General features: G+C 39.1%; 3 protein-coding genes across 8 annotated transcripts; 2 read left to right on the top strand and 1 right to left on the bottom strand.

Annotated features, from left to right (window-relative positions):
• The first annotated feature begins 3133 nt into the window (after positions 1–3133).
• On the top strand, positions 3134–6434 carry LOC121787678 (nudix hydrolase 2-like). 2 transcript variants are annotated; one of them, XM_042186484.1, is made up of 9 exons: positions 3134–3514; positions 3626–3834; positions 4556–4621; positions 4703–4840; positions 5416–5493; positions 5595–5645; positions 5746–5780; positions 5876–5984; positions 6101–6434. In XM_042186484.1, the coding sequence occupies exons 1-9, from the start codon at positions 3409–3411 to the stop codon at positions 6344–6346; spliced, it is 1038 nt and encodes a 345-aa protein (XP_042042418.1). In that variant the 5' UTR covers positions 3134–3408; the 3' UTR covers positions 6347–6434. The 2 variants fall into 2 exon arrangements, with proteins under 2 accessions (XP_042042418.1, XP_042042419.1); XM_042186485.1 differs by having other exon boundaries at positions 3151–3514; positions 6157–6434.
• Positions 6435–7486: 1052 nt separating this feature from the next.
• Positions 7487–9151, top strand: LOC121786555. The gene is made up of 2 exons (XM_042185191.1): positions 7487–7762; positions 8634–9151. Exons 1-2 carry the CDS (start codon positions 7525–7527, stop codon positions 8972–8974), a joined length of 579 nt encoding a protein of 192 aa, XP_042041125.1. The 5' UTR covers positions 7487–7524; the 3' UTR covers positions 8975–9151.
• Positions 8936–10892, bottom strand: LOC121786556 (acyl carrier protein-like). 5 transcript variants are annotated; one of them, XM_042185196.1, is made up of 4 exons: positions 10669–10892; positions 9625–9869; positions 9368–9513; positions 8936–9077 (listed from the first exon to the last, which is right to left on the bottom strand). In XM_042185196.1, exons 2-4 carry the CDS (start codon positions 9820–9822, stop codon positions 9062–9064), a joined length of 360 nt encoding a protein of 119 aa, XP_042041130.1. In that variant the 5' UTR covers positions 9823–9869; positions 10669–10892; the 3' UTR covers positions 8936–9061. The 5 variants fall into 5 exon arrangements, with proteins under 5 accessions (XP_042041130.1, XP_042041129.1, XP_042041128.1 ...); XM_042185195.1 differs by having other exon boundaries at positions 8936–9073; XM_042185194.1 differs by lacking the exon at positions 8936–9077 and having other exon boundaries at positions 9110–9513; positions 9625–9833; positions 10663–10892.
• Positions 10893–19028: the final 8136 nt, after the last annotated feature.

Genomic DNA, 19028 nt, shown 5'->3' with positions numbered 1-19028 from the left:
TTCTTACTTGAAACCAGATAATTATATCAATTTCAATTTTAGATTTTAATAAAATATCAGTTTCTACAAATATTATTTCAATTTCTAAAATTTATACTGTGTGTTTATGCAAAGTCGGACTTAAGTGGAGTCATGAGGATCCTTTGGAACCCCCACCAATTTCTGTTTTTACTATACATAATATTTTACTAGAAGAAAATATTGCACATGATGTAGCACAGTTGGTTGTCAACCTTGACCTTCAAGTTGAAGTAGGGGTGGCAAATCGTGTGTGTCGGGTCGTTATCGTGTCGACACGATAACGACACGAACACGATAACAACAAACACGAACACGACCCGTTAAGAAAACCTCAAACACGAACACGACACGAAACCCTCAGACACGAACACGACACGAACCCATTAACGACACGAACCAATTCGGGTCAACACGACACGATAACAACACGTACACGAGATGACACGATAACGACTCGATAACAACACGATCTGATAACGGTTAAACCTATTAAAAATGAAAATAATAAGAATTAATAATATTAAAATATTAGATTTGTTAACGGATAATACGAACACGACACGAACACGACACGGACACGTATTGTTAACGGATAACACGAACCCGACACGAACACGACACGAAATTTTCGTGTCCTTAACGGGTCGACCCGATAAGGACACGAACCCAATAAGCTCTGACCCAAACCCATTATTTTCGTGCCGGTTCGTGTCGTGTTATCGTGTCGTGTCAAAAATTGCCAGCCCTAAGTTGAAGGTAAGGTGTTCGAAACCTGAAGTTGGTGCTCATTTGTTTTTTCAAACGCTTGTGTTGTGTGCGAGTATTTTGAATTATTCAAATAAATGTAAATCAAAACTACAAATTGGTTCTAGTTTCACGATCCATAAAAGATGGAAATCAAATACTAGATCAATCCGATCAAATAGAATCGGAACCAACCGAATAAACAGGCCTAGTCCATATTGTTGATGCCCCCTAAGAGCATCCACAATATCGGATGCCCGAGAGTCAAGGCGTCCCGTTCATCCGCTATTGGAGTCGGCGAAAGCTCTCTTCCTTCTCTCTTCATTTATCATTTGATTTGTTGATCAAAAAATGGCTAGTGGTGGGGATGTTGACGACTCGCGGCAAATTAACGAAGAGTTGCTGGCCTATACGTCCACGGAGATAAATCGGTTGGTGCAAGAGTACTCTTGCACCAACACCAGCAGCCGGCGGTACATCACCCCATCCATCATCGAGCTGTAGTATCCCGGGACCACCTTGATGCCCATCAATGGTTGTTTGACGACTACTTTGCTGAGCAGTCGCGGTTAGGAGAGACCTTTTTTCCGGTGGCATTTTAGGATGCATCAGCCGCTATTTATGAGTATCGTGAACGCTTTAGAGCGTCGGCACAAGTTTTCCGATTCAGGGAGGACGCGAGTGGTAGGCCGGTCACTCGCCTATACAGAAGTGCATTGCCGCAATCAGGCAGTAGGCCTACGGAGGAGCGGCCGACATGTTCGACGAGTACCTTCAAATAGGCGAGACGACTGTCCGTGAGTATTTACAACATTTTTTTCGGGACGTCATTCACATATTCAGGGAGAGGTATCTTCGAAAATCTACCCCCGAAGACTGACAGGCTCTGATGGATATTCATGGGACAGTGCACGGGTTTAATGTTGGACAACATAGATTGTATGCATTGGGAATGGAAGAACTGTCCCACCGCCTGGAAAGGGATGTACACGACCGGCTTCAAAGGCAAGCATCCTGCGATGATACTCGAAGTCGTAGCTGACTACCGGCTATGGATTTGGCATGAGTATTTTGGGGTAGCGGGGTCGAACAACGATATCAACGTCGTGCGGTCGTCACCCCTTTTCAACAAGTAGTGCATGGGCGTTGGTCTGACTATCAGTTTCGTTGCCAACGACAACCAGCACGATATGGACTACTATTTGGCGGATGATATATATCCTAAGTGACCCGTCTTTGTGAAGACAATCAGATGCCCAAGAGATCCAAAAGAATATCTACTTTACACAACGACAGGAGGCGGCGCGCAAGGATGTGGAGCGGACATTTGGTGTGCTCCAGGCTTGATGGGCGGCAATGAAGGGTCCAACACGGTTGTGGTATCACAACTGCATTGATGATGTCATGTACGCATGTATTATCATGCACAACATGATCGTCGAAAATTAAGGTACAGAACTGACTGAATTGGGCCAATGAAGATGCTGCCGGTCCAAGTCACGACGTGGCCACCGCCAATGTACGAATGTGAATACCTCATGGGGACGCCGAAAGGGTCCAACCATTTGCCGATCTTCAACAACAAGAAGCTCATATATGACTCCAGCAAGATATAATTGAAGAGTTGTGGGCGCGGAGGAGTGCACGTTAATGTCTATAATGTAATTTGTTTGAATCGTTGTTTTTTTGTTGAATTGTACTATGTTAATTTTTTTATTTAATTAAATTTTTATTGCACTTTCTCCGTTCGTATTTGTGTCGAATTTTTAATTCCGTATTTGTGAATTTGTTTTATTGGCTAGGGCGTCGGCTAGTCCTAGTGCTAGGCTATTATTGTGTTGTGGTTAGTCCTCGCAGTGGTGAACCTAGGGGGCAAGAGGGGGCGGTCGCCCCCTCCGTGCGACTATTTCCCCTTATTGGGATGTAAAATTACCATGTTTGCCCCCTCCGTTTGCCTTCGGCGTCGCTCCGGACAACGAAAAAAATAGCCATGTCCGCACTAAATCAAGCTAATACTATATATTCCGCCCAATCCGTTTCCGGATTCTGGATCCGCCACTAAATCCTAGTGATGTGACAGGCTGTGATTAGTCCTAGTGACGTGGTAGAATATATTTTTGGTTAGTCCACCCTATCAGGATGCTCTAATAAACATTTCATGGTTTCATCTCTTAAAATCAAAATAAAACTAGCCCATAATCTAATTTTGTTATAAGTAAGAAAGTACAAATATTTACGGTTTCAAAAATAAAAAGAATGGCACCAAAGAGAAACAAACAGTAATCACAAACATTTCTTGATCGCGAACGTTATTCAATCAACAGGAGAAGGTTCGCAAGCAAACACTGGGAAATTCTTCGGCCTATTTGACGGTTAGGAGCCGCTGCAAAACCAGTTCAACAATTCTCTCTCCATGCCCCGTCGCGTCCGCCAATTTGAATCCATTTTTGACCAACAGACTTTGTCAGCTTTTAATTTGCTTTACAAGTCTTTCGTTTGCAGATGGGGCCATCCTCGAGCGAAAAAAAAAACTAAAAAAATAAGTAGCCATTAAATCCATCAGCAAAATCATCTTAAAATTTCACAAAGTAGCACTCTTTTTCAACGAATAACAATCACAACTGCGCCTATATGTAGCCTGATATGACTACGTGTTGGAAAATGCTCATTCGACCTAGTGTTCTTCGTCACACAATTTTCTCCACCAAACGGGGCATCTCCACTTCACATCCAATTATCATCTCTAAAGGTCCGTTTTTTTATCCCCATTGAATTGCTTTTTTATCGAGAAAGCGACGAGGGAATCCAAGGTTGATGATTGTTTACAAAAGGGATTCTGTTTCTTGATCGACTGCTTCAGGTAGATTGAGCAGAAGTAGAGTTGCGAAATTCTTGACAGTGAGATCTTCAATGAGTTCATCATCTACGCAAGTTGAGCAAGTTGATAGATTATTGAGTGGCCGAAACGATGACCACGGTGGAGTGATTGTTGAAATGACGAATGAGCCCTTGGATCCCGCTGTTTTTGCTTCCTTGCTCAGAGCCTCCCTTTCCCAATGGCGCCAGAAGGTATCCTTTCATGTAGGCTTAGCCAGTGCCTTTGTTAGATTAGGATTGAGCCCTAATCAATTTCTTATTTTTGGGTCTTTTTCAGTGATTCCATGTGTTTATTATGCTTATATTTTCAATATTGTATAAGGTATGTGTCCAACAAATTTGGGACTAGGTAGAATGCTTTGGTTGAGCTATGGGTTTGGCCCTTTTTGGGGAGTGGAGAGTGTTTTTGTCAGTGGGCAAAATCCTAAATTAGGGTTGAATTTCTGTTATAAATAGCCACTTGATTTCCTTTAACTATATCTGAAAATATTCTAGTGGAAAATCACTGGCTAGGTAAACAATTCCATAAGTCTTTCTTGCTTTCGTGATTTATTTTGTGCTTAAAGTCACAACATTCATAACTCGAGAAGAAAGCAGGCCATAAGACTGCTTAGCCATACTTTTATGGGGGTGGTTGGAGGTTGTGATTAAGTCCAGATCACGTAACATCTACGTGTTAAGACGATCTACTACAGAACGCATTTATGAGTAACAGTTGTGTGTAGACTTGTAGTTCTCTAAAAAAGGAGGTGAAGTAGTATGTGGAAAGGGACATACAACTAGTACGTGATTCATGTTGTGCTTAAAGTCACAACACTCATAACTTCATACTACTAGGGCATAGTACCATTTTCCTTTTTGAGGGTGTAAAAGTTGAAACTGATATGGAGAAATGTGTCATGTTTTTGTGCAGGGAAAGAAGGGTGTGTGGATTAAAATGCCTATAGAGCTTGTGAGTCTTGTTGAATCTGCTGTTAAGGTTAGTCATGCCCCATTGTTTTTTGGCTGAAAAGTTGCCATTTTGTGGCCAACTCTTATGTTGTGTCAACTCATGCTTCAGGAAGGATTCTATTTTCACCATGCAGAACCTAAGTATTTGATGCTTGTGCATTGGCTTCCTAGCACGCCCAGCACTCTACCAGCAAATGCCTCACATCGAGTGGGAATTGGTGCTTTCGTCTTGAATGAGAAGAATGAAGTATGCTCCTTTCTCTGAGTTGGTTCTTTAGTTGAACTCTATTTATGGTTGGTAACTTGGTAGAATTTCTGCCTCTGCATAGTCGTTATATGCCGCTGGAGAGATCTCTTTTGCAGGATAATCCTATCACAAATGTGATTGGATTATCTCAGTGCCATTTTCATTTTCTGACATTTTTTTAGTTACTGCTAGATATCTAATCCGAAACAACAGGATTTTTCCATTAATACGCATGCTTTTGTTAAAGTCAAGTCTTTCTGAATTTTGCGGGAGTAGATGACCTTGCTTCTCTTGCCCATTTTTCAATGAACCCAACTGAAACAAGCTGCATGTAGCTGATTGATTATGCATCGTCTTGTACCCGAATGGCCTCATTTTCTATGATCGAACCAAAACAGACTGTCCCTCCTGAAAGTCGGTTCTGGCTTCAATATTTGCTTAGAGATAAACTTCACAGTTTAACTTGGAACTCAAAACTAACACATCTTTGTCAGATATAGATCTCTTGTTTTTGCACAGTTTCATGTTTCTTCACGGAAAAAAAAAACAACTTTTTTTGACTTATTTCATTACAGGTGTTAGTAGTTCAGGAGAAGAGTGGGGGGTTCCGCGGAACAGGTGTGTGGAAGTTCCCGACAGGAGTTGTTGATGAGGTAGGTCGAGCTTGTAGTCGGAAGTCCATTTCTATTACCTCACACAAATCATTAAATAGGAACAGCTGTTTGGCCTATGCAGTAACACCATGTGATTGCAGGGTGAAGATATATGCGATGCTGCAGTTCGAGAAGTGAAAGAAGAAACTGGAGTAAGACATTTTTTCCCCAAATTTGCTTCAAATTAGATAAAAGTGTGTCTTTTTAATGAATTCTGATTAATTATGCTGTTTTACGCTGGTTGTTGTTCAGATCGAGTCAAAGTTTTTGGAAATACTAGCTTTCAGGTATTCCCCTCAATTTTCGTTCACTTTCTGATGTCGCTCGATCAGTTTTCATGTTTTGTTTCTAAAATTGATGCAATATTCTGTGTGAGTTGCAGACAAAGTCACAAATCATATTTCGATAAATCGGACTTGTTCTTCGTATGCATGCTTCAACCGCTCTCTAAAGAGATCCAGCCACAAGAAGCAGAAATTGAGGCAGCCCAGGTTTGCTTTCACTCTCTAATTCTTCCATATGTATTAGAAAGATGACATGAATCAACATCATTCAGTTCATCCGAGTATGTGGCGGAATTAACCTTTATCGTCTTCCATGGCAACAGCGCCGTATTATTCAACTTTTTTGCACCATATCCATAACCAAAGCTTGCTGCTGCAGTGGATGCCATTTGAAGAATATGCGGCCCAACCGTTCATCCAGAAGCACGATCTTCTTAAGAAAATATCTGAGATATGCGCGGCAAAGAAGGAGAAGAGAGGGTACCCTGGATTTTCACCGGTGGCGACAACGACAGGATTCTCTCAGAAGAAGAGCTATTTGTACATCAACAGCCAATGCCTCAACTTAGAGGACTAATTAAGAGGTTCTTGGCTCTGTAACAACATTCAAGTTTTCTTTAGTTTGATACTTACTATTCAATTGCTTTATTTTGATAATAAGTTTGTATTCTTATTCAATGTTACATCGTATACAGCTTATTGAAATTTGAAATTGTAATATTGCTAAACAACACCTTGATGTTGTTTCAAAATAAAATGAGATTACGCAAACAAACAAATTCCATAACCATCTTACTATATATCTTTATTTTCAATGTTTAACCTTTTATTATTCTAAGTAATATTATGTCATTTTCTAATGTTTTTGTTTAAAGATATGTTCGGACTTGCATACAATTCGATTACACTTTAATAATTGTGTCCATTTTCTTTATCAATATTCGTTACTTTTCATATAAAAAATGGCATTACATATGCCTACAAGGAGATGTAATCAAATACAAATTCAATGTACTGTGCAAATTTTAAACTATGATATGGACAGTCAGATTTTAAAATTTGAACGCATGGCAAACAACGTCGACATAAAGTCAACATTATCAACTGATTGACGTTATTGTGTTGACATTTCCTGTTGGCGTTATTTGTCATCTGTTGACACCAAATCTTGAAATCTAACGGTCCAGATCATAGTTTGAAGTTTAAAAGAAAGATGATTATCACCCTGGATCATAAAAAGATATGGAAGCGATGAAATGGTTAAGACTTGTGACGTCTACTAATTTAGTAGATATAGTCTAAAAATGACTTCATAAAACTAAAATTTAGGGACGTAGAAATAGTTGAGGCAGGCTTGACTAAATTAAACTCAACTTGTTGGTTACCAAAAAAAGGTGTATATCTTTGTCACAAGTAAGGATTTTTGGATTGAGGTTTCTTAAACTTCAACTTAAAATATATATATTTATTACGTAAGGGATAAGATTAGGCAACCAACTCAAATGCAATTCGCCCCTTCAATTCGTCTCCCACGAAACTGGAATTTTTGAGATTAAAAACAATTCAAAATACAAAATAATATTGAAAATCAAGTGGCATCTTCGTGTTGGTGAAGGGCATGATCGTAATTTCAGGCCCCATGCAAAAGCAAAACCTTGTATAAAAGGTGTTGGGGTGGTAGCCTAAACCTCATTGTTCCTTCATTCTCATCTTGCGTTTCTACAAAGTTTGAAGGATTAGTTATACTATGATTAGCCCTTTTGTTGGACGCATGGATTTAGTGAAGATTATTTTCTTGGTGTTTTCGGTTGTCGTTTTTGTGAGGGGGGAGGACGGGTTGATAGAGGAAGTATCGAGCAGGGATGAGGTGGTGCAGTGGGCTGGTTACGGTGAAGAAAAGCTATCGACGGTCGTGATTGATGGCAAGCTTCTTTGCCATGCTTCCTTCGATCATCGAACTCCTCCACGACCATTTCCGGTTTCAGGTTCTTACTCTCTATTCAAATATAAACTTCTTGTTTTGAGAGTTGCGAGAACTCTTGCACTGAACTATAAACTTTGTCGTACTGAAGTCCACACTTTGCAATGATTGCGAAATATTATTGTTCAGTGCAAGAGTTCATACAATTCTTATAACAAAATTTGTTTACTTGAATAACATTCTATCTATACACATAGTTTCGATGATTTTAGTTACTAAGTGTATTTGCATACCAATAAATCGATGCCTAGGTAATTTGATGTGTGATATTTGAACTCATAGCTTTCCATGTAATGAATCAACCTTTCACACAATTAGCTTAAAGAATCATCAATTTCATGTCAGACTGGTTATTTTATGATTTGATGCAAAGGGTTAAGACACAGAGTTTTGATGAATGTTTTCTTTTGTAATATAAAGTCTATAAATTGTGATAAAAACCAGTATTTATTGGAGTAGAAGGCAAGGTGTGATTAAATTGAAATTGATCTATAATCCAAAGTGTGCAAGCAATCACGAATCGATAACTTGATTTATTTATATCTCTGTCATGTCGTAAGGGATTAATTAAATTCCTCAAAAATAACGTCGATCTCATAATCCAAAACGTTGTCACATCCAAAAATATATCCATTTCCTTAATTTGTATGGATTTAATATGGCTTGGTTGAAGATTGTTTAAAAAGATTCAATTCATTTCTGGCCATTATATATCACCACGATGGATTTGATTTTTAGAATTAAAAGACAAAAAAATCCAAAAAATGGAATAGATTAAACTTGTGATTTCAATTAATTTAGTAACATCAACAAGTCCAAGGGGTCAAGTTATCAGTTGGTCTGTTAATTGATAGATGCCTGTCTACCAACCTCAGGTGCAACGGTGGCTGTTTTCTGCGGGAGAAGTGGGAAGACGAAGCGATCATGGGTGAGAGGTAGCAGCAACGGGCACGGCCAGTTCATAATCGACCTCCCCTCTCATCTCCACGCAATCCCCAATCTGGAGAAGATATGCCAGGTTAAAGTTCTCCACCTCCCGAAGAGCTCTCCCTGCAGACATGCTTTCACCGGGAAACACAAAGCAATAGAGCTGACATCAATAGGCGAAGGCATCCGTACCTACACCACTCACAACATACATCTGATGCCAAAACCATCACCAAAGCAACACACACGACACGGACCTAAGAGAGCGCACAAAGCATCCGCCCTGTGATAATATAGAGCGTGAGTTGCAGCTTGAGGTGGATGGCGCTTTTAGTCACGCACTGTTGCAAACTTCGTCTAGCTTGCTTTTGTTTTCCTATGTAAAAAACTGTCTGGAATTTCTCAGTGAGAGGAAAAGATGAACTTGATCATGCTATATATTGTAACATGAATAAATTTATGGAAATTCTTGCATAGACATAAACACCTGGTTCTTCAATCAACACAACTATTACTAAATCCAAATACATAATCTATGAGATTCAGTTCAAGTCATCATTCCACAGGTGCAAAGGGAAAAAAACACCATGTATCAATCAGGAAAGACATGAGCAAGAAAAGGATTGTTCCAGTAACTGTGTCAAATAGTTAAGAAGTCTCAGAGACTTTCGATTTAACATACTTTGCAACATCTGTGCAAGATTTGAGCTTATCCGCCTCCACATCAGGTATCTCGATAGAGAACTCTTCCTCAAAAGCCATGACGAGTTCCACTCTGTCCAGGCTATCGAGGCTCAAGTCCTTTTGGAAATCAGCATCTTCTGTAACCTACGATGCCACGGGAAACCAAGAGCAGAAGTTGGCGGTTCAAGGGCTTATAAACTAGTAAAAGAATCATTCACGAACAAGACGTATCATCAGGCTAGTACATGTATTTACCTTAGCAGAATCAATTTTGTCAAATTTCTTCACCAGCCCAATAACTCGATTCATTATCTGATCCTGGTTTATATTTGCAGCCGTGCTGCATGCTCGCAGCAACTCACAACGTCCATTCAGCCCTTTTTGAACAAAGGGCCCTTTCACAGGGATCCTGACTCTCATGTAGCTCAAAATAGCATTCCTCAAATTTTGCATTTTCACACTTGCTAAGAAAATTGAGACTTGTCTTAAAAAGTCCGGCCCTAAGCAACGGCGTATCATAGGTTAACAGGCACAGGTACACACACATGAAACAGTATGAAATCAAAAGCAAAGAGAAGCTTAACTGCCTAAGACAGGACTAGAAACATATATGCATTTCTTTCACAAAAAAGCAACCTTAATTCAACAAGAAAGCACTTGTTTCAGTTTCGATTGGACTATATACCTATGGTACATTTGAGTAGTCTCCTTTTGCTTAACGTTCTCATGTTTGCAGTTTGTTCAAATATGCATTCTCGACTCTCGACTCTTGCAGCCGGAAAATAATAGATTGCTCTATACTACTTTTATCTATCTACACTAATTTAACGCCCCCAAAATGTTGTAAAACGTTAAGCAAAAGATGGAAAATATAATGCACCAATGTTTCATTCCAAATTTCCAATTCATTAAGTAAACATCCAACCATTATCTACACAAGCAAAAATGAAAAACTCAAACATGTGTTCATCACACTAATTATCGATTTGAGCAAAAGATGGCAAATTTAATGCACCAGGGTTTCATTCGAATTCATGAAGTAAACATCCCACCATTATCTACCCAAGCAAAAACTCAAACATGAATTCATCACAGTTCCAATATAGACTCCACTTATTCATTGAACGCAAGGATTAAAGTGGGATTTTCGAATAAGAATTTAACAAACTGAAATTAAAGCTTTCCAATCCATAAATTATTTATGTACAAGGATTACCACATAGATATCTCTGATAATTAAATCTATGCACACGAAACGATGAAATTAAAAGGAGCTAGCGATGAAGAGCTCACATTTACCTGCTATCTGTTCGCTAAAATGACACTGCGTCGGCGATAAACTCTCCCCAGACCCCAAACACAAAAATGAAAAATGAATTCAAATTCAATTCAATCCAATCTCAGTTCTCAGCTTACTCGACTTTATCCCTTCTAGCATAAATGGAGAGAGATAATTATAAATACAGTAAATATATTCTCCTTTACCCGGCCCGGATCTATGCCCCAATCTCATCATTCCCTAATTTTCCAGGGCAGGCAGGCCACCACTCCTAAAGCATCCACATCTATGTTCTTACCAACGAGCTCGGATATAGGCCCGGACCCACTTTTACTCTATGTTTTTAGGTAAGAGCACAACACCCACATCCGTGCTCTTCCGCAAGGACAAGCTCAAAGGTCTCATCATTCTATTATTCAATATAAATAAAAACAGTTCCACAATATTAAAATACATTAAAAATAATCGAAATAATATTATAAATTAAAAAAAAAATAAAAAATTACATAATTAAAACCCAAAAAATTAAAATTTTCATAATTAAAGTCTTAAAAATTAAAAATGACATAATTTAAATCCTAAAAATTAAAAATTACATAATTAAATTCATAAAATTAAAAAAAAACACACTACTCGTGGCCGAATTTCGCCCAAATGTGTTTGATTAGGTCTTCTTGTAGCTCAACGTGGGTTCGGGTATCGCGCATTGTGTGCCTTGTTTCGATCCTCTCACCCACCGTCGTATGCACAACTCAGCGTGGGAGAGACCTCGGGGTTGAGCTTCCGCCTTCATCCTCGTCGTAAAAGCTAGCCGCCACCGGTCCTTCGTTGGCTATAATCATGTTGTGCAAGATAATACACGTGTACATGATGTTGGCGATATTTTTCACGTACCACAGCCGAGACAGGGCCTTCACAATGTTGAATCGGGCTTGAAGGACCCCAAAGGCTCTTTCGACGTCTTTACGAGCGGACTCTTGACGCTGCGCAAAAAGAACTCGTCTCGGGTCTTGCGGGTTGCTGAGCGTATTCACGAAAGTCGACCACATTGGGTAAATACCATCGGCGAGATAGTAACCCATGTGGTATGTATTTCCGTTGACGGTGTAGTCAATCGTCGGTGCTACACCATTCAACACATCATTGAAGAGTGGTGAAGAATAGAGCACGTTCAAGTCGTTGTTGGATCCGGCAACACCGAAAAATGCATGTCAAATCCATAGGCGCTAGTCGGCGACCGCTTCAAGGATAAGTGTTGGGCCGCCGCCTTTGTGGCCGCTTAAGTGTTGCCCCCTCCAAGCAGTCAGACAATTCTTCCACCTCCAATGCATGCAGTCAATGCTGCCAAGCATACCGGGAAAACCGTGGACTGTTTCGTGAAGACGAAGCAACCGCTGACAATCATCGGTGGTGGGTGCCCGAAGGAATTCATCCCTGAAAGCTGAACGAACGCCCTCGCAAAAATTTTAAAGGCAAAGGATTCTAGTGGACTTACCGACATGCAAATACTCGTCGAAGAGGTCAGCCGTTTGCTAGTAGCAAGTTGTCGGATGGCACACGTACACTTCTGCAACACCGAGAGACTTTGCCGACCGACTGCGTCTGTACTTGTTTGAAAGTATTCAATACGGACGGACAATGTGTTGACAATACGCATAAACAAACATTTTGACATGCGAAAACGGCGCTGAAAGTAATCTTCCAGAAACCGCGGCTGGTCGGAAAAATAGTCGGCAACGAGCCTTTCGTTGGCTCCCTCCCGGTCACTATGGATGTATCGGCGAGTTGATCTAGTTGGTTGAGGAGGAGGGGTGGGGGTATTCGCTGCGACATAGGCTTCATAGGCGGCACGATGTTGTTCATAGTATTCTTGTTCTTCGCGCTCCGCTTTCGCAATGAGATGAGTGAAATCCATTTGAGGGTTTGAGTGAGAAAGGAAGATGTAGATATAAGTTGTATGAAAAAATATGAATGAGAGATGATTTGATGTGAAAAATGGATGATGAATGTGTGTATTTATAGATGATTTTGGGGATAATAAAATAAAAAAATCCAGAAAACGGTAAAAAAACGGCCAGATTTTTGGGATTCTCAAAATATATATATATTTAAATTTTTGGTATTATATTTGGTATATTTAAAAAAAATTTTGAATTTCCAACGGAAATGTCGTTAGCCAATCAGAACGCGCCACGTCAGCTGCTCGCTCCCACGGACGTGCTCAATGCATCGAGCAGCGCCGCGCCAGCGGCAATAGCGCAACGGCGGACAGCGGTGCCGTGCCGCTGGCACGGACGGACAGACAGGATCCTGCTCACCGCTGCGGATGCTCTTATCCTTATGGCCAGACCAACCCTTCGTGCCCATCCAAGCCACAATTATTAAATTGCACTATTCACAATTACAAGCTATTTTACTCATAAAATAAAAAGCGTTGGAACAATTAAAACACGAAAAATTCACTGTTGTCTAAAATAAAAGATTACAAGCCCTAGAATAAAAAATTACAAATCCTACAAAATAAAAATTACAAATCCTACAAAATAAAAATTACAAACCCTATAAATTAAAAATTACAAATCATTATAAATAAAAATTATAAATAGAGACGATAGAGGTACTAGTATAAATTGAGAAATTAGTGGAAGAATGTTGAAACAAATGATAGTATATAAATAGACAATAGTTCGAAATTGAAAAAAAAAAAGAATTGAAGGTTCGGGTCCGGCCCGAACACCCTATAACCCTAGGCGGGGCCGCAACCAGGCGCGTCCCGAGAGCCTCCAACACCGGGCCAGGACTCAACGGGGCGCTGCCCTGGGATGCAACTTTGTCCCCAGGCGCAGCCTGAGCCGCGGATCCTCCCCCTCCGATGCGCGAGGCCGTGGGCCGAGACCCAAATGCGGTTCGGCCCGCAGTGTTAACCATGCTTTTATTCCATGGGAAACTTTACCCTTTGATTATTACTCCACTTTTCAATTTACGAAAAATAGTCATCAAAATTAATATATATTTATTTATTTATGATAATTTTTTTTTGAATATTTTATTCTTACCTAAAAGTATTTTGATTAAATTCGCTCTATTCGGTCTATAAATTGACAAAGTAATTGCTCTATTCGGTCTATAGATAGACAAAGTAATTTTTAATTTGAGATTTGATTCCATAAAATAACAATAAGCAAGATAGAGTGATCTATGAGAATAATCACGGGAAAATAGAGTGCATATTCCCGGTCTTTTTTATTAGCACGAATAAAGCCTTAACATATGTGTAATCACATTGGAGATTATTTTGCATATTTTTGTGTCATTTACTCATTTTAACCATTTTCAAATATTTGCTTTTAGAGCATTTTTGTCAATTGAATTTATCTACTACAGTACTATTTAGAAATATATGTCATAATAGTAGTATTAAATTATTCAGTGGACAAATTTTTTGTGATTCCAGTTTCCATCAATTTTCTACCCTTTTTTCTTTTATGTTTTCTTCTTTAACTTTTCTTATTTTTATTTACAATTAAATAAGAAAGAGAAAGAAAATAAGAAATGATTAAAACTAAAATCACAAAAAGATACCCAGTAAAAGATTCATTATGATTTTAGCTATCCTCTAAAAAAGTTCATGTTAGTTGATACATTCAATGGACAAAAATGCTCTTATAGCAAATATTTGAAAATAGTAACAATGTCATAAAAATATGCAAAAGTCTTCAAATGAGATTACACCTATGTCCAAAGTTTGTTTATGCAAAAAAAAATTCACTAAAGTCTGGGAATGTGCAAATCTAATTGTCCAATATTAATTTTTGGCTATAAGATAAGTCAAGTTAAATTAGGGCCAAGATAAATTAAATAAAATGTTTGGTGGATAATAGTAAAAATAATATTAATATTAAGTTAATCTTAGTCTCACCATTTAATGTTTAAATTAATTATTTATCATATTATCCATATTTTTATCTTGTTTCTCATATTTTTTTTGGACTATAAATATATTACATTTGGTAGCTTATGATCAACATTCAACACATTCCTACATTTTTTCATCACATTATAACATTATTCATTGAGCTTTACGCATAAATTTGACTCGATTTTATATATACATTGAGCTTTACGCATAAATTTGACTCGATTTTAGGAATTCTTCTGATGGCTCATTTTCTATTACTTATATGATCATAATCCAAAATCAAGATCAAATCTCCACTATTAAATTTCAAAATGAGTGAATGAGATTAAATATTACGAATTTCAATAAATAGTAGCAAAATATCAACAAAAGGGTAAGATCGTCATTCTATTATCATATAATAATTTTCGTGTTTTTTTTTATATCAACATAGTTATTACAAATATCAGCACAATGTCATGAGTATTTCAACACAAGTACACGAAAATATCAACACAATTTTATTGAGATTTTACACGCATTATGTTGAGATTTTTACATACATTATATTGAGATTTTACATACATTATATTGAGATTTTTTATGTATTTGTTGATAAAAATCTGCTTATCAACATATACGAAAACTGAAATAAAAATCACCAAATTCCATCATTCGAACGTTGTCAGAACATATGCAATTGAGATCTTGTTAAAATCCTTATAAAATTACTTTTAAATTGATATATTTTTTGCGAAAAAATAATTTAAATCGAGTGAGTTACGTAAATTTAAAGTTTTGGGATAATTTTAATAAGAGAGAATTGACATTAATATCCTTTAATTTTATTTAATAATTATTTAAATTTAAAATATAATCTATTTGGCATTATATCAACCACTAGATCTCCTAATTTAATGGATAAAAATTGATCTTAATTTTAGATTTTTAATTAGTTAACAATTGATACATCCCTTATTCGGATATCATCTCAATATTAAAATTCTAATCATATACTCATGTCCCTATTTTTCTAAAAAAGAATAATCAATTTAAATTTAAATTCACTATTTAGAATTGATTATATTACTATTATTTTTTACTATAGTATTATAATTTATTAAATGCATATGCACAATGCGACTCCACCACATTGTCAGTTGTGCGTGCATGCCTGCTGCATATCTATTATTCAATCATGTATAAAATATTAATTTTGTATTGCACTACCATGAATGTTTCGATATTATAGTTTGAAGTGAATATAATGGTATTTTATCATTTGATTATTCAGGTCATTCACAATGGGGCGGACGATAGCGCGTCCGATGGTTTGAAGTGAATATAATGGTATTTTATCATTTGATTATTCAGGTCATCCACAATGGGGCGGACGATAGCGCGCCTGATGCGCGCTATTGTCCGCCACTGTGGCTCCGCGAACGACGGACGATGCGTCATCTGCGCCCGACTCTTAGTCCACGGACGAAGCGCGGATGATAGGGCATCGTCCGCCCACTGTGGGAGCGCGGACGATGCAACGCGTTTTTGTTTTTTTTTTTAATTCGAAATTTGTCTATTTAAACCTCGACTGTCATTCCATTTTTCATATGAACATTTCTCGCATCAGTTCTCTCATTCTCACATCTCTCCAAATCTCACAAGCCAAAATGAACCACGACGACCGGAGTTCCTCGGAGGACGGTAGTCCGACCTTGACTCGAGCCTTAAATGCAGCCGTGCACGACGCAATGGCGGAATGCTTAGCCATAATTCAACGCGAGGAGGCGGCGGCGGCAGAGCAGATCCTCAGGCCTATTCGACGTCAGAAGTCTGTCCGACGCGATCACGCCGCAGCTCACGAATGTCTATTTGCAGACTATTTTGCCGAGCAACCACGGTGGGGCCCGACTATTTTCCGTCGTCGGTTTAGAATGCATCGTTACCTTTTTCTCAGCATTGTCCAGACGTTGCAGTCACGCGATGAATACTTCCAGTATCGGGAAGATGGCATCGGTAGACCCGGGCTTACGCCGTTGCAAAAGTGCACAGTTGCACTCCGGCAGTTGGCTTACGGCACCAGCACTGACATGTTCGACGAGTACCTCCACGTCGGGGATACAACAGGCCGCGAGTGCCTGAAGAGATTTTGTAGGGGAGTTGTCGAGGCCTACAACGACACATATTTGCGAAAGCCGACGACTGTAGATTGGCAGGGCCTAATGAGAATGCACGAGACGGCGCACGGCTTTCCTGGGATGCTAGGGAACATCGACTGTATGCACTGGGAGTGGAAGAATTGTCTGGCGGCGTGGAGAGGCCAATTTACTAGTGGATACAAGGGCAGCCACCGGACGATGATCCTCGAAGCCGTCGCTGACTATCGGCTCTGGATCTGGCATGCTTACTTTGGTGTAGCCGGGTCGAACAACGACATCAACGTCCTCAACTCATCCACCCTCTTCACCGAGCAATGCAACGGCAACGGCCCGGCCATCGAGTTCACTGCCAACAGGCGCCAATACCACATGGGGTACTACTTGGCTGATGACATATACCCACGGTGGCTTGTTTTTCTGAAGACGATCAGCTGCCCAATTGGTGATAAGGGAGTTTTCTTTGCGCAAAAGCAGGAGGCGGCGCGCAAGGATGTGGAGGGTGCATTTGGTGTGCTCCAATCACGGTGGGCAATAGTGAAAGGGCCGGGGCGTCCCTGGTTCAAGGAAATCCTCGCCGATGTCATGTATCCGTGCATAATCTTGCACAACATGATAGTCGAACATGAAGGTGGGAGCATCACCGATTGGACCGATGACGAAATTGCATCCAGCTCCTCCAGCACGGCGACCGCGCCCCCGCTCGAGGATTACCGACGGGCTTCAATGAGGTTCTATCTAGACAGACTTCAATGCGCAACCAACAGAACCATGCGCAGCTCATGAACGACATGATTGAAGAAGTATGGGCCCGTAACCGCCGTCGCTGAGTTTGCGTATTTTTTTGTAATCCGTATTGTAATGTATTAATTTTGTAAATGAAATGAAGGTTTTTCCCAATTTTTGTAGTTATTTAAATATTCAATTAGAAGAAAATGTTTAGGGCGCCCTACTGCAGGTGGAAGGACAGGAGGATAAAATGCTGACGTGGCGGTGCATAGGGCGGGCTTTAGGGCGCCCCATTGTGGATGGCCTCATATATTAGATGTAGTAATCCCAAATCAAGAATTATTAGTTGTAGTTTATCTATCTATATTTTAATTATATGTTTATATTTAAATATTATTATAGTTATATATTCATAATATTATTTAAAGAATTAAATTATTATCAATATTTTATATACTTATGGCGAAATATAAATGTATATAAGATCGACTAATCACACATGTGTCACACTAGTAAATGTAAAAAATTCATAAAAGTATACTTATTATTAAATCCTATAATTCACTATAGTTTAATTATCCATAGAATTCTATATCCGTGTTTTTCGATGGCCAAATACAATCTATTTTTCAAAAATTTCACATCCATTATCAATTTATTGAATTAATAAACAATTAAGTTTACACAGAAAGTAAAACAAATAGGAGTAGTACAATGTAGTGATAGGATGAGGGGGTCAGACTGTCAGCTGTGGTCGCATATATGATAATAGAGGTGCCCACGGTTTCGGATCCGGCAGTTACGGTTCGGAACTGCTGGTTCCGATTTTGGAAATTGCCGAACCGGAATCGAAGCGCGAGGGTGTTTCGCATTTACGGTTCCGGTTTCAAAACCGCCAGTTTCAAAACCGTTTGGTTTCGGTTCCGAACCGACGGTTTTTTACAATTTTTCACGGTTCCGAACCGCCGGTTTTTGCGGTTCCGGCTTGGTTTCACGGTTTTCTGGAGGTTTTTCACGGTTCCGATTTGGGACCTCCCGGAACCGGCCATTCCGGCACGGTTTCGGTTCGAAATTTTTTGAACCTGAACCGAACCACGGTTCAAAAATCGACGGTTTCGGTTCGTGGTAAATTATCACGGTTTAGATTCAGAACTGTAACCGACGGTTACAGTTTCGATTTTAACCGCCGGTTTGGTAAACCTTGGGCAGGTCTATATAATAGTGGATGCTTATCCATCACATTGCCTTGACACGATTACATTGTTAAGTTGCAATATTGACCCCTTTAAACATTTAATTAACATTAATTCTGTGAATTCAACTTTTATTATTTTTTTTACGTAACCTAGTTGTGGGGTATAGTCATACAATGGTTGTGGGATATAATCATACAAGCATATAGTTCAAAATGGACTAAGGTTTGGTTTGATACCATCCAATAATCCAGAAAAGAACCTCATTTCTCAATTATTTCAATGTTTGATACACATCTGATTTTTTTCAAAGCCCACTAAAGTAACGCGGCCTGCAATTATGTTGCCTGGAAGTTGGAACCCATTAACTTTTCTAAGAGAAAGGGTAGGATCATATTCTGCCT

This window comes from Salvia splendens, chromosome 22, assembly GCF_004379255.2.
Source record: "Salvia splendens isolate huo1 chromosome 22, SspV2, whole genome shotgun sequence".
Taxonomy (NCBI): Eukaryota; Viridiplantae; Streptophyta; class Magnoliopsida; order Lamiales; family Lamiaceae; genus Salvia; species Salvia splendens.
Note: the sequence above shows the minus strand (reverse complement) of the source record. Positions and strands in the feature narration are given on the sequence as shown.

Coding starts and splice junctions, on each gene's coding strand:
- LOC121787678 (XM_042186484.1), top strand. CDS start 3,409: ATGACTACGTGTTGGAAAATGCTCATTCGACCTAGTGTTCTTCGTCAC. Junction 4,622..4,702: donor TTGTTGAATCTGCTGTTAAG/GTTAGTCATGCC, acceptor CTCATGCTTCAG/GAAGGATTCTATTTTCACCA. Junction 5,781..5,875: donor TTGGAAATACTAGCTTTCAG/GTATTCCCCTCA, acceptor TGTGAGTTGCAG/ACAAAGTCACAAATCATATT.
- LOC121786556 (XM_042185194.1), bottom strand. CDS start 9,822: ATGCAAAATTTGAGGAATGCTATTTTGAGCTACATGAGAGTCAGGATC. Junction 9,514..9,624: donor ACAAAATTGATTCTGCTAAG/GTAAATACATGT, acceptor GTGGCATCGTAG/GTTACAGAAGATGCTGATTT.
- LOC121786555 (XM_042185191.1), top strand. CDS start 7,525: ATGATTAGCCCTTTTGTTGGACGCATGGATTTAGTGAAGATTATTTTC. Junction 7,763..8,633: donor ACGACCATTTCCGGTTTCAG/GTTCTTACTCTC, acceptor TACCAACCTCAG/GTGCAACGGTGGCTGTTTTC.